Consider the following 27760-nt stretch of genomic DNA (forward strand, 5'->3'; position numbering starts at 1 on the left):
TTCTGTGTCAGAAACGACGATCGTAGCTAAATAAAGCTTCTACAGAAAGTACACCGAACTGTACTATGAATAGGTGGACGAAGAGAAGAACTTAGAGAACTCGGACTACGGATATAGTGAAAATCTGCCAACGGACAATGTGTGCCAATTGGCGCATTTGGAAGCCAAATTTATAGGTATTGAGGCTCATTTTCATGTTAAATGGTACCGGAATTTTCGGTTTGGCACGTTGACAAAATACAGTGGTCAAGATTACCGATAAAAATTTAAAAAGAGTCAAGCCATAAAAAAGAAACTGCGGAGCAACTAAATTGAAGTGTCCGGCGTCTTTGTCGCAACAAAGCAAGCCCAAGAATGACATAGGTTACCATCTTTTTGAATCGGGAAAAAAGGACACTTTTTCAAAATTTTCAGACCTACAATACTGGAATAAAATAGGTAATGGTTGGTTGACTAAAAAAAAGGTCAACTTTTCGGCTCAACTCCCGAAATACAGTTTTTCTTTCATATTTTCCGTTGGTTGACTAAAAATAGGTCGTCACTTAGGCCCTTTTCATACCGGGGTTCCGGGAATAACATTTATCGAAAATGTTTACCGGAACCCCTCTATGTGAACATAACACTGGTGTTTCGGGGCGGTATGAACGCGCTTATTTTCGGAGATTTTTACGGGACCGACTGAGTATGAACACGAATGGCGCAGCTGGGTTCCCGGAACGCTGTCAATCAAACTTTTAGTTACGGTAACGCGCTGTTCATTCAGGCTACCTGCTGCATTTTGATCTACTTGTGTAATGGTGTTGGGAATGCATTATTCTTGGATTTATATTCTGTATGCTCACAATACGTAGTCACTGACTACTAGTCAGCTTCATTTTTCTGTGGTTTTGTGAACAGAGCACGGCTAAAAAGGTAGGACACCATCTCCAAATGATGCAGCATTGGGTGAGTTGCCTGAAAACTTCAGGACTTCAACACTAATTTGGTAGGTTATCTTAACCCTTACCAAATGTGTTACATCAAAGGCAAGTTTCTAACCACGGATATGCTGTCCGTAGGTTAGTCACTGTCATAAACGCCTACTGAAAAGGTGATTTAGTAACATCTGCTTTGATAGTGGCAGCACAGCAGAGAATGATGTCCTTAGCTCTGAATCACTAACCAAAATTGAAATGGTACCAACTGGCTGGTAAACCATACTTTGGTTTTCACCTACGCCTTCATTTTCTTGTTACAACCAAGTCATTCATCTGTTATGCAGTGTCACGCAAGTGTAACTTAAATCTGATCTTTTCGCAGGTCTAGATGGAGGATACTGATGAAAAAGGTGGAACTGTGCATTAAATTATATTTTCTCTCATGAATAAAATGAAACAGCACAAATACATCTGGTTAAGGAAGAGCATTGTTTATTGAGAAAGTCACACAGGGCATTTCCGACGTCTGGGCCAGCGATACTTGGATCACCACCAGGTCTTGTCTTCATTGCGTATACCATCCTCTGTCTGTATCATTCTGGCCTTGGCGTATTGCAGTTTCTGAGCAAAGCCGAACACCGCGCCTTCAGTCGACCAAAATCTTTCAACCTTTGCTAAGTTTCTGAAAAAGCAATTGTGAATTTTAAAGGCAGCACAAAGGAAATTTATATTACATATTTGAAATTAGCTTTAGCTTATGCTCTACTAGCCGCGAGCGCGAAAATATTTTGACGTTGATAAATTAATAATATTGTCACTTGACTAAATAGCAAGCCTGCTGTATATCGCTGGGCTCAGTTTGCAAGGACTGGACTATGCGGCACCTGGACATATCGATATCGAAAGCTTCATCCAACATGCGGCAATCATTTGGTGCCTAGGTTTCATAGTCGATGGTCTCCCTGCGAGCGCAAACGGTAGGTCACGAATATATATAGTTAGACTCAATCTGATACATTAGGCGTTCTTTCATTTTCACAAAGGGGTAACAATATTAAAAGCAAGAAATCGAGGGACAAGCTGTTGCGCTATAAGAGTGTAGAAAATTTTAACTTTTGATAAATCTATCGCAAAGTATTCTGCTTCATTGTAGTGTAGTGTACGAAGATCTACTAAAATGTGACTGGCTCATAGATCTACCAATGCGTCGGAACTGATAGTTCAGTCATTACATCTCAAGTGTTGCGGCCAGACTAATCAAATTTTTGATTGGCCTTGCAAGTTCACAATCGCAAATCCATTTTTGATAATACTACTAATTTCAGAAATTAACTCGCAGGCCACGGGTTGGCCGGCCCTGAACCAGTGGCGTAGCAGCCACTTGGCGGTTCTGGCTCTGCGCCAGGCTCCAAGGGGGCGGCAAAATGAGGCTGCACAGTATACAGAGCCGACTAAAACAGCGTAATTGGTAGTCCAATAACTGGCGTCCCGTGAGCTAAATTTACGTTCTACCATGAATGATGATCGTCTATTAGCTCTATCCATTCTGTCTATAGAAAGAGACTATGTTCAGAAACTTGCATTTGAGGATATTATCGCTGATTTTGCTTCGGCGAAAGCCCGAAAAGTTAAGTTTTGAGGCGGTTATTGATTTCCTATTTGCACAATACATTCGTTTGCTATGTCTTGTCTTTATTATTTTTGGCCTTATTAACGTTGAGGCTGAGACGCGGCATATTATTTGTAATTATTTTTATTGACAAAGATTGCTTGAACATGAATCTATGTCGAAATTTGCTGCGGTCTACTTCAGGGGGGGGCGGCATTTCAAGCGAGAGCCAGGGGCGGCAGTACATGCTGCTACGCCAGTGCCCTGAACTAGAACTAGTGGCCGGCCCTGAACTAGAACTATCAACTTTTCAAAATCTGCAATTAGAACTAGAACTACTCACTTTCAAATATCCGCAGAGCGTCGAGTTCGAGTCATGGTTTTATGACTTGAGTCCGAGTCCCAAGTCATTGTGTTGACTGCTCAGTTTCCAGTTTAAGTCTATTTTCCATCAATTTGGGTCTTACTTTTGAGACAGAAAGTAGCCTACTTGGCATGAACAATTGGTCTTTCAGACTTCTTTTTCTAACATAATGATTCAAGACCAAATTTGTCTGACCTTTTTGTAGTGGTATGCTACGCAAAAACTGGCTGACATTCCGCCATGACAAATATAGAAATATTACTATGCACTGAGGGCTGGGCAAAATCGAGTACCTGAGTGATTCGATTCTGAATCACTTATTACGCTTCGAGTCGAGTCAAGTATCATCATGATGACACCACAACACAATGTACTATGCCAAAATTCAAATGTGCAGGCTACCTTTTATGCCACCATAAAGAACATAACGCCTATTGTCCATCACATTAAAGATGCTGACATGACTTCGGAAATGTGTTATTTCCAGCAACGTTCGTAGCTTTGTACTATATCTGGTATGTTGCGACACGGCCACACTATGTTTTATTTTTTAATTACTATTTATTAAATTACTTGAACTTGGAAAATCATCGCTGCTCACCTGATATATCAGGAAAAAAGGCTAGTGATTCCCATCAGGCGGCCAATCAAGGTTTCAAGGCTTACTCAGTGAAAAATAGTATCAAAACTACGGTATAATTCTCGTTAGTAAATCAACTTTCAGTATAATTTCAGTACTCGAAAAATAGCATTTTACTACTCGACTCGAATCATTAAAGTTAATACTCGATTCAGATTCGAGTACTCGAATCATTGTGGCTAGCCCTACTAGGCAGTAGACACCAACAATTATTTTTATTAAAATCAACTTGTGGCAGTTGCCTTCTTAAAATACATCAGATGTTTACCTGGCTTCATTGGCTAGCCTCCAAAGAGCGACAGCTAATCAGCAAGCAAGAGAAATTGAGTTCGTATAATTTGCTGGCTGCTTTTCGTTATGGTCTCGAAGCTCGTCGCAGAGTATACCAAATGTTTCTCTCACGGATTTCTCGAATTCCCTGGTTTCTCTGTACAGTGTACAAGATTAGATTTACCCAAACCATTATACAGCAATCACAAAAATAAACTGACTTTGTCGTACGCAGATGTGATCGGTGTCGGTGGTTCTTTTCATTCCAGGACTCTATCCTCTTTGCTGGCTTTCAGTTTCTGCTCTCAGCTTCGGTTGATAATATACAAGCCAGGAACATGCTCGGGCTCTATTACTGATACAGGTATATTGATTGTAGAGCCCTATACACATCGAGAAGGCATATCCGCAACATCCCATAGCTAAAAGTTCGAGCCAACTTCTCCGCATCTCACGAATATGCCTCTCCCACATCGTTTTCCACAAGCAAATTACAACTGGAACACCCCACAGACATGGTTTCGTAACTATCAACACTTACGGAGAATCGCGTTCATACTGGCCATAATTTCCCGCGAATTTACCGAAAAAACGACCTGTATGAACAGAAGTTCGCGGTAACTCTAAATAGGTATGAACGCGCTCTTTATCCGGAACTGTTTCGGTAATTTTTTCTCTATGTGAACATCGCCTGTTTCGGAACTTGTTCCCGAAAGAGTTTCGTAAATCCGGTATGAAAAGGGCCTTATTTTCGGACCACGAATTTCCTGTTAGGCGTCATGTATGCCCATTTTAACTCGGATCTATCCGTCATCTTACCTCTAAAAGCTGTAATGGAGGTAAAGGAGGACGAATTGCCAAAAAGGAGTACGTTTAGGCGTCCTTTCAAAAACCCGAAAAAGGAGGACAAATCCTCCTAATGGAGGACGTATGGTAACCCTACATAATATTAACTCATACAAATGCAATTGTGCATGCAATAAATTTACTCATACGGCATACCCAGAAAATGATCTTCTGAAATTCCCGGGGGAATTCCTCCCATGTTGGTAACCACTGTAGTAAGCACTGACGTTTCACATTATGACGTCATATAGTGTCAGAGTCAGCATCAGTTTTCAGCCATCGTGGTGATTATGTTGAGCTTTATAGAAGTTCGGATCCTGCGTGAAATGGCAAAGAACGCATGGTAGTAGGGTTGTTAGTGAACTTGGCACCTATCGAACTCGGTAGCAATAGCATTTACCAGTTTTGTCATTCGCGCCAGGCCCAAGAGTTTACTCCCATACTCTGGTTGACAGATTGCTTGTTCTGTCAAGTCCGGTGGTTGCCATCATTTGTAAACTGCGTGGCGATGTGCTGTAAATGTCCACATTCTGCGGTTGTTGTTTGGGCCTAATTCTTTCATCTGTAGATTATGACTTTAATAAAAGTATAGATTATTGTGACTGGTAAATCAAGCAGTAGTATGGAGACTGGATCAAATAATCCCGCATACTCAAGCCTGCCTGATCTCCGTTTTTCTGGATTATCCACCCAGAACGCACCACATATAGCAAGTAAGTTATAGTGCTATATCTAGCAATGATTCCTACTCTATCTACAGTGCCAGTATGAACTTTTGAAATCAAAGATAACACTGGAATTCATCGGAATAATAGTTCGTATTTTGTCTTCGACGTACCGTTGGCCTTAACACCAAAATCAATTTTTCATGTAGAGCAACGAAACTGCTGAAGCAGCATTATAATTTTTATGCAATAACCTAGCTGGATGCAATAAAATTCACATTTATGGAGTTAGAATACTATATTTAGGCGTTTCTGGGTCTTTAAATAGACCTACTGTAGTTTAAGTTGTGTTGGAATCACGACCATTTGTCCGATAATTCTGTTATATTGTTGAGTAAATCTGTGGTACGCTAGTATTTAATGTGATGTACTTAATAATAAACTGAACTAAACGGAATTAAGTTGCACTCATTTAATATAATATCCAAGAAAAGCAACTGCGTATACCGGTATGGTTCCCCAAACTTATGGTCACGACCTAATTTCCTAGTTGAAAATATTTGGTAAGCTAAATAGCCTAGTTATAATGAATGAAATCACACCTATGCCCAGTGTTCACATTTACTCTTCTGCAGCTTTGAGGTTTCACACCATCTTGGAGATGCATTCTTCTTGTGTTTATCCAGTGATGAAAAGTAGCTCCTTTGGGATTATCGCTGAATATTTTGCAACCTTGAAACTATTTTCAAATTTCATATGGCCTTATTTAGGGTTAATTACAATCCATAGTTACACTGCGGCAGCTGAGCTATGTATCAGTATTCTAATGTTTTGAATATTGGAGCCTGCATGATAAGTTGTATCATAGCAAGAGTTTATAAAAAAGCCTCTTCCTTGTCACACCTCGATTGTCATTGAAAAAAATCTTGGAATGATGGGTACCCAAATTGCATTGCAAAGGCTAATTGTAATATAATAAATATCATTCCACAACTGCCAAATTGATTGCTGTAGGATTTCATGACTTACGACTATACATCTATCATGGACTGATATCTCTTGCTTCCCTGTTAGGCTCTCGGTATTGGTGATGCTGACTCGATAACCTTGTGGTTCCTTCGTTTATCCATCATCAAAGCATCTTGATGATGCTGATAAACATAAACTGTCTACATCTTATATCTGCAAATGGTCGAAAATATAATTGTGGCTGTGGCAAATATAAGATATTTTCTGTGCACTCCGTATTCAATGATGCATGTAAACGGCCTATTAGTCAGAAAATTTATGACAGCATCTGATACACCATCTTAGGTCCTTCCTCTGGATCACAGTCATCTACTACTTTCGGAACGTCGTCAGATATTCAAGACTCTGACATCGTAACAATAAGAGGAAATGGTGACATTCCAAATGATGACGATGAAACCAGTACATCCGAAGTAGGTGAAACTTCATAGTATCCGGTAAACAACCTTGAACCTTAGAGGCTGCCAACACCCTCAAGGGAAGATGCTGCCCACTTTGGGTCCACTGATTTGGCAATCTTAGAATATAATCAATAATCGTCAGATTATATTTTAATCTGAACAAGACACGCACAATGTACAATGTGGTAAGACACAATTCGATGTAATGAACAAATAGGAGGATGCCCGGGTAACAGGCACTTTTCGGCACCACTACGCTAACTCCCCCGCATTTCACTAAAACTATTAATAGAGAAGACTAGACTTGTTAACTTCATCGAACTGGATTGACCTATTGGATGTCCTCTGGTAATGATAATAATTCAAATATTATTAAAAATCCAAAGTGATTGGACTTATTTCGTCCTTGCAGAATGCCCATATTAGATGGTAACTCGTAATTAAGGTTCCGAAGTTCGATTTCAATCTATTTTCTCTCATAATCACATAATATAATCACATAATCATAATCAACCTATTACTTTCATCAGTTCAAGGAGTCCAGCCAGACATGCAATATACCAGTGGTTTCCAACAGCCAGACTGTTTAGAGTCAAGTGTACCTGTTTGATGCTGGTGTGATCAGACTAGATGACCTTCACGGTCTTATCGATCATTCCTATCTAATACCGAATACTGTGCATGCATATTTTCTGTACCACCACCACTGCCGTGTGTTATGTATTTTGGTTTGATGAAAATAAAGACTCTCTCTCTCTCTTCCAAGCGTTTTTGAATCATTACCGGTACTCCCTTTTCAGGCACTACATAGCCTTATCACCCACTAAAATGTTACTACTTTTCTGTAGTACGGTACTCAGATAAGCTAACTATTTGTAGGCCTATAAGTTAACTAAATTAGTTATATCTGTATTTCACCTTGACTCCCACGATTTTGGATGCAGAAGTACTTAGCCTACTTTTTGAAGAATTTCATCACACATGGCAGCCTTCGTTATATGATTTCCAAATCATGTTTGTCCAAAGCCCCGGTCATTTTATGCTCATAGTCATGGATACCGAGTTGCTAACACACATTTCAGGCTACAAAAAGGAGTTGAAAATGTTTGATTTCAGACAATCTTGTCCATGGTCTGGTACGGAGGGAAACTTGGTGCAGCATACTATGATACTGAATCAGCAGTTATGCATCTGCTTCAGGAAACTGTTGAAATGGATTCATTCAGATTGGTGGAGAGCTGTAAGCTTTATCTTTGTAAATAGATTGAATTATGTTATGATTGTGTCGCATTGGTCGGAACGTTGAAGTTGTATTACTTATAAAGTTTTCTGCTTGTAAATTGATTGGAATATGATTTGATGGTGTGTCATCGGTAGGAAGGTTATATTAGTGTCCAGAACTATCCAGCAGATTATTTATGCTATTCCATTGTAACTACCGTAATTTTCCGAATATAGTGCGCCCCCATGTATAATACGCACCCTTAAAATGGCGTGTAAATTCTGGGAAAAAGCCTGTACCCATGTATAGTACGCACCCTGCATTCGCAGTACATGAATAGCTGTGTTTTAGTACATGATGTTGTTCTGTTTTGCGATGTCACTGTCGAACAATCATGACATAACCATCGCTAATCACAATACAATTAACGGCATTGTCTCTAAACGAGAGTAGATAGTAGCCAAAGCCTGCGAGGCTGACGACGCGATAGTTCAGGCTAGCGACACACGACATCTTGCGCACGAGGCCTATTACAATTACAGATGCGATTGCTCAGGCCAACGGTCATGTCGGGCGCACCAGTCCTGTTGGAGATGCGACTAATTACACAAGCGCACATGGCCTGTTGTTGACGCAATGAATCAGCAAGGATTGCCGCGGATGCTTGTAGCAATCAGCGATCTAATTTCGCTCGCGTACAAACAGCTAACTAGCTCAGCAGCCGCTGTGCAGACGACTAGTCGTTAATTGGCAACACGCTTCTCTATTTAACAGCGTGTTACACTCTATAATACGAATTACGGGACACGATGGCTAGAGGTGATGCTCGATTGGAAACAAACAAGTTTTTGATCGAGGGATAAAACGCACCCCCTATTTTAGGGCAAAAAATTGGTAAAATTTTGCGCATTATACGTGGAAAATTACGGTATTTTGCATTCTATAATGTGAGTTTCTACTCATATTTTATTTACCAAAACAAAGTGCTTTCACTTCCACAATCTTATGATTTAATTGGTGATACGTAGCCTATACAATTAATGTGTTGTATGTTGTGCTTGTGCATCTATTTCTATGCTGTTCCATGATATCGATGTAAATCTGTGACAGTACTGCATGAACTTGAACCGTCTGTTGTCGTAACAAGTTCAAAGCAAGACCAACGTTTTCTTGAATGCCTCAGTAGACTCACTGGCAACAATCTCGATGATGAAGGTGACCCATTCAGTTTGATATATTTTACAATTTATGCAATTCTTGTTTGATTTCTCGCCTAGTTGAAGAAGGCGACTGTGAGCCTGGAAGGCAAACTGACAATATATCTACAACTGAAGATGGTAGACGGTGTACATTGGAACTAATTCCCAACGTTTCATTTGGTTTGTATTTTAAATTGTGTTTTTCCTTACGATTTGGTCCCTGGTGGTCTATATTATCTTACTTGTCCAGAAGTAGTGCTGTCAAATACTTGATTTGTGAAATTGGCAGTGTTATTTAAATAATTGCTGATCCTACTCAATTATCAACAGATGTCCTGGTTGCAATGATGGTTAATTTATGTATTGACTCGACACATTTTATATGACTTAGGCCTATTCAAGTGTGAGTATTTGATGTTGGTGATAAACTTAGTCATTACCCATTCCTTTATCGTATTTCTCTACAGCATATGGAACTAGCAGACATCGTCTAGTAACAGCCGGACTACCGGCAATTCCTGATCACTATACGGATATGGAGAAGGAACTTTATATTATTTCTAAAATCTCATTGGACTGCATTGCCACGGTGCGTGCTTGTGGTGGCTTGATGAAGTGAGATATCTTACTGTTTATCGGAGCGATTTGTTGTTGAAATACAGTTTTGCCTGCTTATAATTCCTTTTAAACAGCAGTTTGGTCATACCATGATGAAATCCGATACGTGAAGTCATGTAGGCCTACTTAACAAATCTAGCTCCAAATCCGAAAGTAACCTTCTATCCGAGATTCGTGCTCAGTACCCTAAATTTTCAAGCTTCAATCAAATATATAATCAAGTCCATAGAGGCATACTTGCTGCTCAGAGCTGTCTTTTTAAAAAGCTTTTATTACTCTTAAAATTTCAAAAATCCATGAAGTTTGACTCTGCCAGATGGGGCTATGCGTACCCAATTACAACACCTATAGATGCTACCGAAAATCTGAGCTTTTCAGCGAACAAGCGATGCGGGTTTTTTTTAGCTCAAAGATGATTGTGAAGATCTTGCGATCTGAATAGTGTAATTTAAATAGCAGCCTATGAATCTGAGCATTTGTTATTGAACTACAGATGAAGGTACATAAGGTTATAGAATGAAACCTCCAATAGGCTATATGTTATGTTTATATTACTATGCTACTTGTGTTCTGGTTTCGTCTATGACGTGTTTTGGGCTGCTTATTGGTTTTGTACTTATAAAAGTTTCTCAACCATGACATATGGTAGCAAAAGTTCGAAGGCTGGTTCGTCACAGAAACTTCGTCACATCAGGCCCTGTCAGTACTGTTGCTTTATTGCTCTAGGCCTATTCAATAAGTGTGGCGCATTTTTCCTGTTTGACATGTTCTTGACTTCAAAATATTTCCGACTTGTCAGTAATAGCCTACATCTGTAAAATTCCCTGGAATCAATTCAATTAGATACTGTCGGAGGCACTTGATCAGCTTTTATTCTCGAATGTGGAGTAAAAATAATATATGTATGCAAGTTTTTAACAAAATCGGTAATATGTATACCAAAATTTGTCCGATGTACAAGAAAAATCATATTGCTTTATAGGTATCTTGAGCTTCATCGTGTCGGAGTCGGATTGGAACACTCTGAAATTGTCACACCTATACTTGATCTACGTATGTTTTCTCCTCAGAATGTGATGTATATTGATAAACCATCTTACCGGTGAGTTCTCATTCTGATCAAACTTTTGTCAGTTGCAATATGACTGTTGCTGAACTGTTGTGATTGCAAAAAGTTATGTAGCAGTGTTGACTCCAAGTCAAGATATACAAATACATTACCGATCTGCTGTTCAAATTGTAATACATCTTTTTAAATACACATGACCATTGCTGCATCGAAGAAATGCTGTTCACATAAACGTCTGCGTCTAATGACACAGATTTAATCGCAGTAGGATGCAAAGTTTCATTACTCCCACACAGTTCTAAATGAAGAATATATTAATATTATTCTGGGAATAACATATCAAAAAAAGAAAGAGAATATGAGCATGGAGTACACCGAACATATTTCTTTTGTGCTCTACGGTCTGCTATGCTGTAATACAGTTTATATATATATATGAAATGAATTACGATTAAATAAGAGACACCATGATTATTTAATGCTGTTATAAGCTACTAAAACAACTGTTCCGACCTAGAGATAGACTTTACCGTTTGGCGCCGGCGTGGGTATTTTTACCCATTGCCGGTACGAGGGAAGCGTACTGAAATAGAACCACTATATATCCCGTTCTAATCGTGCGAGGTCGCTGCTGTTCATTTCTGCGGATAGATGTTGTTTGTGCAAGTTCATTGACACCATATTATTTGATATATATTATATCTAAAACGTGGAAATCGGATATCAAATACCGTAGATAAATATGTTGCAAAATACACTGTCTCGGCAACGCGCGCGTCATTGACCACTATCACATAACGTACTGTATGTTTTGTTCTAGCCGTCTTAGAGCATAGTTGTTTCTTTCTGTGAAAAGCTAGTGTCCATACAAGTTCACACATATCTTCATATCTGATATTAGTTACATATAAGGTGTTCAAAATCTATGTGATAGGCCGCGTGACAAAGATATCCGCCGACCGCATCATTTCGCGGAAACGCGCGTTCCCGATACCCATCATATACCATGTCGTATATTTGGTTGTAGTCGTCATAGCCAGTTGTTGTAGTTTGTGTCTATGAATAGCGCTTGTCAGCATCTGATTTTCTTGCTAAAACAACTATACTAGTTATGTCTGCATCGCTCAAGGTTGCATTTGAAAATCGGGAAGAGAATTCTCGCAGCCTACCGTACCAGCTTTCAAGCAGATGGATGAATGCTGGTCACATAACGGGATATATATCGAGTTCTAATAGTGATATACCTTCATAGATTGTGTCTGTGAATAGTTGTTGCCTATACGATTCTAAATAATGGCTAATAGTCAAGTATAATTCGGAATAAATACATTATTACTCAGCGCACATACCTGCGCAAAAGTGTGCATCTGTATATGCCAAGAGCTGTCGTATAACGATATATATCTTGCGTTGTAGTAATGAGAGGCATTTACGGATTATCTCTTTCAATAGAACTAGCCAATCTCCACCTTCAAGGCAAAACTAAACAACGTTAGTTATGCCTATGTCACCCCAAGGCCGCTTCTGAAAATCGTGAAGAGAATTCCTGCAGACTACCACACTAGTGTCAAACGCAGGAACGAATATCCGTACCATAATGTGTTATATCCTGAATTTTATCGGTAGTTGACATTCTTAGATTGTTTCTGTGGAGAGTACATGCCCATAAGATTATATATACATCAGACTAACAGCTAATAGTGATGTATATATGGCAACAAGACCAATTCTACACGCTGTGTATTCCGCGCAAACGTGTGTATCATGTTTGTATGAAGTGCTACCAACTAATGTCATAAACCTCACGTAGTAGTAAGATATGCGTTTGTGGTTTGTACTTATAGTTTGGTCTTGACAATCTCCGTTTATCAATACTAAAGTGACCCATTTACGTGCTCTATAAGCTTTGTAAATGCCCTGGAAGGCTACCCTACATAATAAATACACGCGCGTCACTCGCTCACTCGCCGATGACTCATTCACTCTGCGGCCTGGTGCGTGTTTATTGTGCAAACCGTCAGTACTGTATCTATTGCATAATGGCGATATTAGGGCGTATTAGATCGACTGAGCCATCTCCATGATCACGATTTCCTCGCCGATATGATTCACAAGAAGCCTATGTCACCAGATATCCATGTTAAGGTTTATAAAGAGTGCAGTAAATGTAATACTTTTCTCATCAACAAATTCTCCGCTTGCTCTTAATATGAGCGGCCAGACACAGGGCTCAAAATGAATTGAGTGGCGCAATTGGACCCGGGTTGACGTTCTGATTCGAACGACACCTTGGCCACCGTGTTCCAATCCCATTAAGGTACAGTTTTTCGTTTTTGAAAATTGAAGCAAAATTTTTCGAAAATTGCAGCCGGTGCCAATCGGTTAAACTTATTCTGTGCTAAAGCACAAATGAAATACACAATACAGACAGTGAAATTAGACAACACAATACCCAACAAGTAATAATTGGTAACTACAGATACAAAATACTACAACAACAATGTTTGGTCACATAATATGTTTACACAGTGCTGGTGCACAACAATTGGTTGCTAATTGTTATAATTTTTGGATCCATGTCTATATTTGTCTACGTGATTTTTACGACTACACAACTGCTCCCTTCAACATGCAAAGACGTGCTCCCTGCACTTCAACAAAGTAATGTAGTGTACGAATATAAGTGCCACTGTGATTGTGGCTATGTAGGAAGAACGTCAAAGCGTCTGCAGGAACGCATAAGCCAGCATGTCCCCAGATTTATCAGAACACGCGCATCAGGCTCGGTGAGAAGCTCACCCTTAACTCATCCGCTTAAGCTTGATGCTGACCGATCAAAGGTCATTAATTCTGCCATTGGCAAACATCTATTAGATAATCCGATTTGTGCGAATAATTATCGAGACGACAGATTTCGCGTCGTTGGGAGGGTACGTTCACACTTCCATTTGTGTGCCTTGGAGTCGACTTTTTATCAAAATACATCAACCCAAACTCTGTCAACAAAAGAAGTTCGTGTACCACCTGAAAATAGTACATTGAACGCTCTCTCATTTGAAATTTCATGCTGGTGACGTCATATTTTGTGATGCGGTTGTTGATATACAATGTTCTTTCCAATTCTCTGCTAGTTGCTGACGATTACCCCTGACGAGGGTCAGCCGAAAATATTCGGGTTCATTTCAATATGAATATAATATTCAATTGTATATTGAAGTTCTGTACCTCCACAAAGCTCTTCAATTGTCTAAGTTTGATTTTTCAAATGAATTCCATGCTACAGGGCATTACAAATATTCATGCGACTCGATCACCCGTCCGTCTTTAAAATTGGAATGGCCAGTAAGGAGGGATTGAGTTTGTTCGGTTTGATGAATCGCACAAGTTCTAGAATGGGCTGGAAGTTGTTCTATCACTGGTTTCACCGGCCGGTAACAGATGAGGTAACGTTACTCCACCGCATTGCTTGAATTACCACAACATTTCACCGCTTCTTTTCTCCTGCAATATACTCTAATTTAGCTATGCCCTGCATTCCAAACCAATGTACAAGTCCTTAAAACTTCAAGTTACTCAGTATACTAAAACTCAAGACAACTACCTTCTTTTCGAAACATCGTTTTTATAGAATAGTCCTTGCTCTCGGCATACATGAGACAGAAAATTTGTCTGGTGTACTTTTGAAAGTAATTTATGCCATAAAGTCTACGGTTTTAGAGGATCACAGGATGTGTCATTTTATTTTGATACTGCGCAACGCTTTGGGTAGTTACTACACTTTTGGCCGTACAAATGGACACAATCAATTTCATTGATCCTTTTTTACATTAGTTTTTCCGTGTGAAAATAATATTGCTTTGTATTTTATCAGAAAATACTGGACAGAAGACTCGACGCTGTTGAGTATTTCGTTGATTTGCGAAACGCAGACCTATTGGCAAGAATACAGGACTCGTTGAGGCAAATGAGAAATATAAATGTATGAGCTTGTTCATGTGTTCTCATCTGATTTTCATCTGTTCCATCGTCCGCTGACATGTCTGGATATATTTTAAATTAGGGGAATCGCATGTGCATAAGATTAAGTATAAACTGAGTAACTTTAATTTTCTTTCGCCGTATCACTTTGGAAAATTCACATCCATTTATATTGTAATTGGTTCTAGTTACTTATCGTAAAACCATTAGCATCATCTTTTCGAAAAAAGTAGCAACTGGGTAGCTGATACAAACAGGAAGAATGCAGCTATACTACAATGGCGAGAGGTTGTTACAGTGTTAATATTGTAGATTGTCTGTTGATCTGGGTGATTCTACTTGTATAATGTGGATGGCGTCTCTTCCTGCCAGAATGTGCCGTGAATGACTTGTCTTGTTTCTCTGCTAGAGAATTCTTAAGGTGATGAAGACAACTAATGCAAGTGTTCAAGATTGGATCGCATTGCACCTGACTGTCATTAGCGCTGTCACAATCTCGGATTTTTGCCGGTATTTGTATTTCAACATTTAGTTTTATTGTGTTGTGATTTTGCTATAAATATACTGAAACCAAATCTCACGGATCTGGATTATGATGCAATGTCTTATGTGTAAGAATCGCGGCGCACACACGATGTTGCCGTATTTCTGATCCTTGAATGGAATGTACTGAGCTGAAAAAAGAATAACCGTCTGCCAATATGAGCTTCCGCTTACAGTTTTTGTAGTATCACAAAGAACGTTCTGCTCACTATCAAGCTCTTAAAATACAATCTTGATCCTAGCTAACTGGACCTTACCCATAACGCTAACCTGAACAATAATCCAAATCGGTACCTGCTCTCAAGTAATATTGTCCGTCTACTTTGATTCTTACCCATACCTCATAATGGGTAATGCCCGTCGGAATTTACTCATTACTCTTTACAAACTTCTGCATTGGTAAATACAGCCTGTTGTTGAACATTGTGTATGACAGTGGTTCTCAAACTTTTCGTCTTCGCGGACCCCTTTCGGACCGTCACGAACCCCCATGAAGTTTTAGTTCAAATTAGGCCCAATTAACGTGCAATTGTCATCTGTCTTGTGTAAATGAAAACTGTAGGCTTAGTGAAAAACATCAACGAAATGTCTAGAAAATAATATCATACTATTCATGTTGAAATCAGGTTGACTTCAAATATTTCGAAGCAAATTCTGCAACTGCATTTCTTGAAATACGTGGTCCTGTCCTGAAAATCCGTGCCTTCGATTCGATATGAACGATGCCGAAAATCCATTTCCAAAAATATAGGTGGTGGCGAATGTGTGACGACACGTGTGTGATCGCAACAAGTATAGAACCAAAATTGACAAACAAATATGATGGACATATAACGTCAAGCCTGATCACTTCTATCTAACAGCTTATGTTGTAGTTATTATGGAAAAATGGTTATGTATATTATTGGAGAAAATGGATATTTGTAAACACTTCGAATTCACTGTTATTGACTCTACCCTTCCAACTTTTTTTTCCACAATCCCCAACAAAACATCAATGTACAGCAAAATGATTGCATCAGTAGGCTATTGGCAATTTAGCAGTAAATTGAGTCTGTGCATGGATATTTCATCTCAGACGACGATTCTGTTGATGTGTGCTCTGTGGAGTTCTACTTGCAATGAAGCGAAGCGGCCTCGTGATTTTCTGAATTTGAGAAAATATAAATTAGGTGTTCGATTATTTTGAGGCTTCGCGTATCCCCTGAAAATGCTTCGCGGATCCTCGGTTGAGAACCACTGGTGTATGCATTTATCAATAACATAGTACATGATAAGCATACAAATTATTGTTATGATAGTGAACATTCTGTATTGAGTCCATAAACTCTGTTTTGCGAAGCACTGCCAATGCAGAATTTCAATGTATGAATTGGAATTAATTGAAGCAATGGTACTCAACCTTATTCCAGACGCATATGACCCCGAGATTCTGTGATTCTATGATTAAAGGAATCGGATTGTACAAAATATGTGGTCCGTGCGTCTCAAAATGTTGTTTTCCACAGAAACGCCCCCCGATTGCCGAGTCAACAACCTCTGCCCAAAATTCTCACTGATATCGCCGGCTGCACCACCACGGACCTTCTGCAAATTGTCAATTACATCGAAACTATTGTGGGTATTGACTGCGGAATCTGCCAGAATGATCGCTGCTCGCGATTATTTGGGTTCTGAACTAACTCGGTTACTGATTAATAGGGATTTGGAGTTGATTCACTTTACCAAAGTTTCCTGAAACTTGAAACACACCCATAACTACTCCAGCTCCAACTCCCAATATTTTCTTCGCAGTACTCTGACTCCAACATTCCTGTAAATCTACGGAGAAAATTATGCGTTCATTCTACATTTTTTAGTTAATATTATCAACCTAATTATTTGAATTATTGATTCCCAAATAAAATACAGCTCGCAGAAAGAAATCTAGTCTGTGAAGGTTGCCCGCCCGTAGACGAGAAAAACATAATTACTTCCGTAACTGCAACGCTAATTTTAGTAACATTCGAGAGCATTTGATTCGATTTCAAAGTAGCTGAAGTCAGAGCGTTTCAACAAACTCCAACTCCATCAAGTATGTGTTTCCCCAACTCTAATTCGTACGGGTGTTACAATATTTCGATGACACCGACTTGATCAAGCGAAAATGATACAAAACTCTGCCTTTATTACTGTCACTTCGCAGCCCAGCTCATTAGAGTTGGATAATTTTGATTGACCACATGGGCACACCAGAAGAAAATTGAAGTGCAGTCTGTAATACTGACTGACTTGGTCATGTCTTCCCAAAATATCAGAATATTTTATACTGAATGAACTGAAATAGTAAATGTTTGCCCACCTAGCTGTCCCCCTGGTAATTTTTTATTGTGACACAAAAATACTTGATTGGAAAGCCTTCTTTTGTTATTTGGTTTAAAATCAGGCAAATCTGATGGTTTTATACTTCTTCAGATGGATAAAGAACACAGTATAATGCAGAATACGTTTGTAGTAAAGGCTGGAATTGACTCGGAACTTGACAAAAGTGAGTTCTATTCAAGTGGGAAATGTCACGGAGAATACTTCTTACAAAACGCAATACAGTCCATCGTTTGAGATGTCATAAATCAATTCGTTCTTATACCCAACTCAACGCATGTGTTGGCAGATAGCTTTATCGAACGTTGATCAAGAGTCGGCAACCTCAGGGCCGCGAGCATCTGTCCGAGTTTTCACACAATCCAACGAGCGACACAATTTTTGTTCTGGTCGTACACTTGTTCCACTGGATACGTCTTGAAGTCATACATTTAACCTCCTTACCTGCATGAAATTTTGTTATCAATCACACATGAAATTATGTTATCGGTCTGTGTCTGTTATCGCGTGTTTTGCATGTCCTATCGCTAGGGCTGAGCACAATGATTCTAGTCGAGTAGCAAATGACGATCTTTTCGATTACTGAAATTATACGCGCCACGCCACTGAAAGTTATTTATCGACAAGAATTTAGGTTTCGATACTATTTTCCACTGTTGAAGCCTTGAAACCTTGATTATCCGTATCGCAGCATACAAAATACAGTACAAAGCTACGAACGTTTCTGGAAATAACGCATTTCCGAATTCATGAACCTCCCACGACATTGTCACAAAGTGAAATGAAATCGGTTGATTCGAAATAACACCAAAGTATAAGTAATGTGATGAATAGCAGGCATTATTTTCTTTGTGGTGGCATAAAAGGTACGTATTTGAACCTTGACATCTTACATACTGTTATTACGTCATCATCAGTGATACTCGACTTGACTCGAAGCGTAATACGTGATTCAGAATCGAATCACTCAGGTACTCGATTTTGCTCAGCCCTACCTATCACGCCATTTTCAGGATAGAATACCGTTCCTTTTCAATTCCATGGTAACTTGAAAGATACATTTAGTAAAAAACTACTCTAACAACATTTTGAATAAAAGTCTTGATGGAATATGTAGCCTTGCTGTAAAAGCATCAAAGACCTTTGTATTCCTACCAATGCAAGTTTTAATCTACTGTGACAACAGCAACAAAAATGAAACTGCGAAACAAATTTTATGTTTTGTGTGACATCCAGTTCTATAGTTTTTAGGTGAAATCGTGCTGCTGCGTACGAACAATTCTAAGGCTCACATTGAATAATGTCCTTATTTTGTATGAGCTGCAGGCTAATAACATATCAATGTTGAATATTGATATATTTAAAGACTGGTCTCTCTGAAAAACTTGTGCTGTATTTTGATATCGGTCCGCAGAACAACAAAGTTGTTGACCCCTGGATTCCTGCTATCACCTACAATCTTACAAAATAATCTGAGCGACATCAACCAACCCATGGAATCTGTTTATGTAGCCTACTATCAGAATTTCAAAATAGTAAATTCCATGTCAAACGGTGGCTTAAGCATGTAAAGTAGCATACCTCGGATATAAATTCGACACAAGATTGACAGTTTTCCATATTGGTCAACATATATCTGGCCCACCTACCTTCAAGCCAAACAGATTACCGACCCCTTGATGTAAGCAGTCTTTACACATGAATGTAAAAGGGTGATGATCAGGCATCTTACTTCTTAGTCGTCTGGGACTCATTGGGAAATAAGTTTCATGTTTTGGTGCAGTAGATTTCTACCTTTCATGGACTTTTCTAAATCTTTACATTCTTCAGCTACAAACTCGCTTTATATGCACTTACTCATTCCAGAAAAGGATATCTGCAATGGATTGCTATCATTGTTGCATGAAGTGGCGTTGGAGGAGTGTGAAACATACAAAGAATATATAACTGGATGTCAGGTTTGCCGAATTACTCGAACTATATTTCATGTTATTTCACTTATTATGCACGATGTTGGTTTTTGGATTATAAACTGAATTTTCGTGGTGGGAAATTTGATGTAGCTGTTATTTCGGAAGAGAATTGCTTAGATATAATCACCAACTTCTCAATTAATAGTTTGTGACTTCTACACATGTACACTGCTAAAGCCTGACTTGTGAATAATTTCTTTACCAAGTAAATTTACCAAACCACTTTGGAAGAATATTGCTTTGATAAGATCGCCAGTTGCAAAATTTCGAGTTTCTAATTTCTATTTTTCGCTAATAATCCTATCCTCATTTATTAAGCCAGACCTTACAGCCTAATATATGATGATGATAAAAATACTTCAAACCCACCATGGGAAGCATTGCTTTTCGAGACCCTTCTTCTACTTTTACTCCAGCTGTGGCTGACCAAGATAGTCTCTCCATCCGCTTGTCACTTTGACTTTTCTGTATTGTGTGTGTGTTTATCAATCTAAATACATTCTAGTCCAGTCCTGATTCTAGCTGATCCCATTGTTTTCCTATACTCTGGTTCAGATCATGTATATGCCAAGGATCGGTTACTTGCTGTCTTTGCAAGATCAACAGAAGTTTGATCCGGATGAAGATATTCCTGGATTGCAGTACATGGTAAAATTCTCTTTTCGTGTATGATGGAATTGTGTCATCGCAGTGGTTATTATTATTGATTTAGTTAACATCAGACGGAATAAAATACTACAAAACGGCCAGGACAGCAGGCAAGTGAACTAGAAAGCAGCTCGTTACATATGTAGACCCCCTTCGATACATTATGTGATTCGATTCAAATTTTTGCGACTATTTAATCACATTGTTAGGTTGGCTAAAATACGTCGCACACCAAATTTGAATTGCAACAAGTAGATGTGAAGATATAGAAGTTTGAAAATTTTGAGTTCATTATAACAATATTTTTTTTTTTTAATTATTGGCCTACTGTCTACCCCATGAAATTGATGAGGTTTCTACAAAATCATGCAAAACAAATTTGAGGATTTTCCAACCACTAGACGTGAAGTTCTTTGAGTTTTTCATTACCTATTCTGAGAGTACGCACTGATTTAGATTCCTAGGCCTCAAATTTTTCAGGGCAAAGTACATGGAAATTTTGCTCAAAGTGTCAAAGCACAGTCATAAAAATGCTTGAAAATCAGTGCTTCCCCAAATGCCAGTTGTCACAGTACCATTTTATTGTTTTACTAGTGCATAATTTGATTCCACATTGGATCGTGCATAGCATCACTGTAATTCGTTGGCTACGCAGAGCTTGATGAAAATCCTGGTGACATGTTTGAAGACATTTTGGATCGCGAAATCATCATTTCCCATCAGCTTCAAAACACAATCCTGCAGTTCGTACCTGCTCTACTCGAGGCGTGTCAGTATATCGCGGAATTGGACTGGTAGACTTGACTATTCTCCTTTATATATGTAACTTAAACCTGGTGTCATCCTTTTCGTGTAAACAAATGACGATCACCGTAGAGCAGGGGTCACAAACACGCGGCCCGCGAGGTCATATTTTGCGGCCCGCGACCTGATTCGGAAGAACGTTTAGTAAAGCATTTTATAATGCTGAAATTGATTTCGGTTAAAACTTATTGTTGTTGTTCAAAGTAAGCTGTTCGCCTGTGCCCAATATCACTATTCCCACTAGCTGATAAAGGCTTCGGCAATAGTTATATCATCCCATGCAGGGATTATTTGCTGATATGAATGGACAGGGCATATTGCCTTTACGTGCAATGGCCCACCACTGCTAAGACCGAGACGGGTGGAAAACGACTTCCGGCAACCCGAAAGACCAAGCTTTACGTGCAGATAGTTTTCCAGGAAGTACCGTGTTCAGCTAACCCCAATATCGATTCTTTAGTCCAGGGGTGGCCAATCTGAAGCAGCAGAAGGATAAGTATGCGGCCATTGACACTTATTTCCATTGGGAAGTGTTGCCGGTCGTCAATACACAAATTGGATTTACGAATTCACTCCCTATTTAACCCTTTTAATGGGGGGTCAATTTTTGCAGAACTGACCAGCACTTTTCAAATTCATATCGTGGCCTCGCCAAGACTTGAATTGGACCTATTTCTGTTTAGAAGTGGGCGGAGTATAGCCTTCTACCGTTTCCGGCCTCGATCGACTCCCCCTGACATGCTTAGGGTTTTTTATAAGACTAAATGAACAAACTCTGTTTCTGAAAAATCTCTTTCTCTCTCTCATTTTTCAAGACTGACCATCAGGATAGCGTCAGAGAGTCAAAAATCATGCCTCAGTGCGTAGCCACCGTTGCCTGGTTTCGAACAAGCCGTCAATCGTAGCCGTAAACCGCGCGGCTCGCCAGATATCGAGAAATCAAAAATACATGAAAAATTTACATATGGGCGTGGTCAGTAAGCGGTCATAATGGTCAAGTTCAAGATCAATATCGAATCGAACCTCTACCGCCCAGTTTATGGCATGAAACAACGTGGTATACTTTCTCTTGTCATATCCAACCATTTCCAGGTATAGTAAACCAGTTTATGACTCATATTCCCTCACGAACTTGGACTTGAACTTAACTATGTTCTTGAAAATCACTTAAGCATGACCATAATTAATAAACCCTCTCAGAAAACTCCCCTGATGTTCGAAACGGTGACAAATTACGCAGAATACCGTACAAGTTGACTTCTGATGTTCTGGCAGAATATATGACTATATTTCCCACTCGGAAAATATCTGAAAATAACCACTTTTTTCGGCATGCGCATTTTTGACCGAACTCCTCATGTATGATTGTCGGTACTAGAAAATTGTCATGCCTTATACCTTGAAATTAGGTATCATATAAATTAGAAGATAGGTGGCTTTCCATAAAAACCAAAAGCAGCCCGTTATGACATATATAATTGGAGAAATTGAGAGATAAACTTGAACTTGGGTCACCAGTGACCCCCCGCCCATTAAAAGGTTTAATGAGAGGTTTGAATTATTGCTAAAATTTTCTTCTCGCTACGCGCGGTTCAATGCGAGCTGACATTTGATTTTAATATAGTAGTGTCCTTTGTAATCTGCGCCCCCCAGTGCAAATGGGTCAAGCAGAGGAAAATGATGCGCCCCATAAAGAAACACCAATTCGCAATCGTGTTCCCCTCATTATGAAGTAAATTTGTTTCTGGTAGGCCTACGTTTGGGGGAATGCAATATCTTTCCACTATACCGACAATCCAGATGGGATGTCAAGAACTAACAGCATGCAACAAAGGGTTCCAATAAACAATTGGCCCAGCAAAAGATGCAGCACATCATTAATAAATTTCGCTAAATTTTCGAAGATACCCCCTGCATCAACACTACCGGCGAATCTTATCACATTAGCCGAGAAAGGATAAATATTTGATAGTCATATGCGAACCTATACTAATATTAAAGACTAAATTCACTCAAAAACATGAAAATATATTTTTTTATTAATCGTTGAGTTATATTTTTCTTCTGAACGAGTCACACACAATGCACAATGCGATAAGACGAAATGCCATGTCATGAACAGATATGAGGATGTCGAACGACACGCATCAGTTGCAATCCTCATCTTCGCGCGACAATAGAACGGATCCTTGTGGTTATATATTATGTTCATAACATGATTATTCACGATTTAGCTTCGCATACTAAGCCCATATGAGTAAATAGATTATTCCGGAGTTTATCGGCAATAGACATGGACAGTTTGACGTGGGTGTTTTGCCTCCGGTTAGTTCATTAGGACTATGCACCGGAATGCGGCCTTATAGGCTACTAATCGAAATGCGGACGTGAATATCAAAACGGTTGGCCATATCTGCTTTAGTTTCCGAAGAGAGCTGCCAGGTATCATGCGCAGCTCGTAGTTCAAAATAGAATGAAAGTGATGATCATCATTTTTTGTTGTATTTGTATTTCTTCAATAAGTTTTTATTTCTTTTGCGGAAACCATGCTCATCGCCCGTGCTAGAGAGCACAACCTTGCACTGACGTAAAGTTATCAAAACGTGGTTATTAAACTGCGATGACTTTTTTTTATTTCGGTATTGAAGTCATGCGGCCCGCGGCCTCTACGGATTTTGAAAGGTGACCCACGACCCGTTTTGAGTTGGAGACCCCTGCCATAGAGTTATTTTCTGTTTGCCCTCTCAGTGACTTCATTTCCGAGTGCTGTTTTCTAGCATTCAGTCAAATTACAATTGCTACAAAAATCACATCAGAAATATTGTAAGTTTCATTTTTAAATAGTGGAAATATCCACTGAACTTTCATTGAGACAGTTAACGAGGTCATCCCAAATTTTCTCAACGTCTAGGATATCTCTGATTCTGTAAATTTGAAGTATAATTGGTACTATTTTGCTTCGCACGAGTGGAGTGTTCAAGATGTTCACTTGAATGCACTAACAGTAGCGAGTATGATTCAGTCTTACTGCTTGTAAACAATTTATTTTTTCTAATGTGTGAGAGATTATATCATGCTCAAACTGTGTACTGATAGATTACAGCAATTCTATAACATAATTGACATAATTCTATAAGTTTTGTTACCAAAAATTGGTAATTGCTAATCGTGAATGTATCGTGTGACATTATTTTTTTAACGTTTCATTTTTAATCTTCTACACCTCAAAGTTTGTCACGGTATGCAAACGGAAATGGCACTATTGATCATTTTTGTACATAGTTTGAAGCTACTTAGATCGCTATACCCATTTTGATATCAGGTTCATTATGTTTTTATGCTTCTATTGCAGCTTGTTATCCTTTGCCAGTGTTGCTAGTGATTTAGGCTACGTCAGGCCTACGATAACATCGGAAAACTCCATCTCTGTCAAAGGCGGCCGGCACCCACTGCAGGTACCCGTAGCTTGATAATTTGAGAACCAGGCTCAATTAATAGTAGGTTGAACTGAAAGGTAAATCGCGAATGCTTTGAATCAGCCTTAATAAGTAAAAAGAGAATTATTAAATTTGAAGGGATGATTGATTTGCACTGATTGTCATATGACAGCTGTGTTGAATGAAAACTTATTATGACTCTGACAGATGCTTGTGTTTCTCGTGTGATCGGTAGGTATTTTTAGTTTTCTTGTTTTAAACTGTACAGTACAATGTACAAGTGCATGTACAAGTGCATGGATATAATAACTTTTAATCTGTTTTGTAGGAACGCACAGTTGAACAGTTTGTTCCAAATGACATCACACTCAACAAGAAGGATAGTGTGGTCAATGTTATTACGGGACCGAACGCCAGCGGCAAAAGTATTTATCTGAAACAGGTTTGGGAAAATTCTCATCATGTTAATATATTTATAAGTCCTAATAATAATGATGAAAATTAGACTCCCGCTCGGAAGATTGTCAAACGCTGAGTTCATAATAAGTATCATGTTAGATGGTCAGTCAAAAGTTTCCAAGTTTGCCTCAATTTCGTATTCTGTCCCCCATGATAGTTGTGGACTGAGGCTATACAGCTAGTTCCTTAGTTTAGCAGTTCTAGGTATGTACAATTGTGCAGGTATATATAATTAACTCAATATTCAAATAAATAGCAACTCGATCTGCTTCAAGCATCTTGCAAAACGCAATTACTATAATCTTGCCCTGTAGTCCGAAAATTTGACAGGAGTTGACTTGATCGAGTCAAAATACCCTGTGACACTTTATTACTTGTGACTTGAAGGTAGTGACCAGGGTTGTAACCAAGTCATAAGATTCCGAGTCAATCTCACTTTAATAGTTTTGAAATGAGTTAAGTCGGGTCATTTTCAATTCACCACCGAGTCAAGTTCCAAGTCAGTGAATAGAGATTCAAGTCCGAGTCACAGTGTTCTTGTTCACTATTCAGTTTTGAGTTCAATCCGGTTCAACCCACTTTTTTCAACTCTGCTCGAGTGATATAGAATAGCTTGCATTCAAATATCATCATTTTCATCAGGCCATAACTGTTTCTGGCCATATTTTTCAAGTATCAGGACTGATAGACAAAATACCAATAATGACTTTACTATTCTTTGAAGTTACAATGAAATGCATGTCTTGGCCGTCCTAGTCTAGAGTCATTTTAGACCAGAGGTCTCAAACACGCGGCCCACGGCCATTTTGTGCGGCCTGCGACGGCATTTTGGATTTCGAAGTATTCGACAATATTTACCGACCAATCTCTTTTTTAATTTGAAAACTTGAAATTCGCTCTGAAACTACTCATCAAAATTCATTATTACATCACTTTCAAAAGTTACCACGCAGTGGAAGATCAACAATTACGTGACATTACTTGTTCATGATGATAAAACATGACCCGTTGATGATTCGTGACTGAAAATTGTGATTTGGACTTGGCGTCGACCTTCTGTAGAATTACTCATACTCGTCGCGTCAAATGTTACAATCAGAAAAGGACTTTGTGACTCAGAATGCCGTGACTTGGTACAACGACGGACTCAACAAACTATCAAACTGGTATGAGAAACAGTAAAATATCAAAAGTTCGTAGCTTGCGTTGCGTAGCTTATTTAGATATCGACGCAGGTCGGTATGGCAACCGCCATTGGCATTATGTTGTCCGTTTGATGTATACATCCTGTGTCTTCTTGGGTATCTTTTATATGTTATTATCGCCAATTAAATGTGGCGAGTATTAAGTAGTCGTAGCCTATGCTTCACAGCTATAACACCAACGGATTTTTCGGCAATTGCGCATTGCTACTGCTACGGCACAGTATTCATTATGTTCAAGTTGTTATTGATCTGTTCCATTTCGAAGGTAAATCTAACGCTGATTATATTTGACTTTGGTAATATCGTGATCAATGTAGCCCATCAGGAGTAGGCCTATGCCCGAAACCCGGATTAGGCTGTATCAGATCAATCTTTGTAAAATTCCTAAATTCTACCTATAATTGTGGCGCGTCAAATGTCCACTAGCTGCAAAATTATAACGCAACAGCTTTTACGATGTCCTGATGCATTTGTACTGACGCATGGGGTCTACAACTAATTATTTTGACAAACTATGCCAAGTACAGCAACAAGTACAGCCAGGCGTGAATTCACAATAGTAAATCACATTTTCACGCTGCGTGTGGAATGTGCTTCTGCAAGGTCCCGTCAATTAAGGCCTACTTGAAAATACATTGAATTCCCCTATTATTGGTGCTGCGGCCCTTGGCGCCATCAAAAACTAGGAAATTGGCCCGCGAGCACATTTGAGTTTGAGACCTCTGTTTTAGACATTTGAAAAAATAACTCAAGTCAAGTGGAGTCACAAGAAAATCGAGTCATTACAACCCTGGTAGTGACTTTTCCCCTTTTCTGGTTTAGATCGGCCTAATAGTCTTTATGACGCATATTGGAAGTTTTGTGCCGGCGGTGGAAGCCACCATTGGTCTCGTCAACAAAATGTACACGCGAATCAAGACAATGGAGTCTATTTCAACAGGGCTGTCTACGTTCGCTGTCGATCTCAGCCAGGTACTGGTTTTAATCACCCTAACTCGATATTGAAACTCCCTCGCAGCTTATTCCAAAAAATTCATCATTTGATCAGATGTCTTCCAGTCTGGATGGCGCTGACGATAGGTCGTTAGTTCTGATTGACGAATTCGGTAAGGGCACCGCCACGTCGGACGGCGTGTCGCTTCTTGTCGGGTGCCTCGGCAGGTGGATTGATATGGGAACGAAAGCGCCGTTCATTGTATGCTCGACACACTTTCACTGGTAAGGTTTGCTCTTACATGTTCCCGGACTAACGTTTGGTAGGGCAAAGTGTAGCGTAATCTGTGTCACAGTTCGTGGAGTGGTAACATTCCAATCCATTCTCACTCGCAATATGAAATAATATTCCGGATGCAGTCTTTCACAAACTACTTGATTTTCAAAATGTGCAGGACTAGAAGTAGAACTAACATACTTCAAAACACCGCCTTTCCAACCAACTAAAACATAACTATCTAGATTCAATTACAAAGCGACTCATTAATTTTTCTATTATCCGAAGCGGAT

At 39.2% G+C, this 27760-nt stretch overlaps 2 protein-coding genes across 4 annotated transcripts in view; one reads left to right on the forward strand and one right to left on the reverse strand.

Moving 5' to 3' along the window:
- The window catches only part of LOC145438089 (uncharacterized), a 93860-nt gene that overhangs the window by 58786 nt on the left and 7314 nt on the right, over positions 1-27760 (reverse strand). The window lies entirely within an intron of this gene.
- Positions 5040-27760, forward strand: part of LOC145438045 (mutS protein homolog 5-like) — a 28781-nt gene continuing 6060 nt past the window's right edge. Inside the window, exons 1-20 of one of the 3 annotated variants that reach the window (XM_080315413.1) lie at positions 5040-5359; positions 6626-6753; positions 7858-7981; positions 9074-9178; positions 9241-9342; positions 9630-9777; positions 10763-10882; positions 14133-14292; positions 14721-14828; positions 15237-15337; positions 16879-16987; positions 17825-17897; positions 19598-19689; positions 20260-20352; positions 20417-20462; positions 21008-21146; positions 24509-24611; positions 24922-25035; positions 27080-27229; positions 27306-27475. In XM_080315413.1, coding sequence (XP_080171539.1) covers positions 5269-5359; positions 6626-6753; positions 7858-7981; positions 9074-9178; positions 9241-9342; positions 9630-9777; positions 10763-10882; positions 14133-14292; positions 14721-14828; positions 15237-15337; positions 16879-16987; positions 17825-17897; positions 19598-19689; positions 20260-20352; positions 20417-20462; positions 21008-21146; positions 24509-24611; positions 24922-25035; positions 27080-27229; positions 27306-27475 — 2276 coding nt within the window. In that variant the 5' untranslated portion in view covers positions 5040-5268. Of the gene's footprint in view, positions 5360-6625; positions 6778-7857; positions 7982-9073; positions 9179-9240; positions 9343-9629; positions 9778-10762; positions 10883-14132; positions 14293-14720; positions 14829-15236; positions 15338-16878; positions 16988-17824; positions 17898-19597; positions 19690-20259; positions 20353-20416; positions 20463-21007; positions 21147-24508; positions 24612-24921; positions 25036-27079; positions 27230-27305; positions 27476-27760 lie in introns of those variants that run through there. The other 2 variants (XM_080315411.1, XM_080315412.1) reach the window with 2 other exon arrangements.

Source organism: Botryllus schlosseri, chromosome 4 (assembly GCF_051294905.1).
Source record: "Botryllus schlosseri isolate E-star chromosome 4, Bs_hap1, whole genome shotgun sequence".
In the NCBI taxonomy this organism is placed as follows: domain Eukaryota; kingdom Metazoa; phylum Chordata; class Ascidiacea; order Stolidobranchia; family Styelidae; genus Botryllus; species Botryllus schlosseri.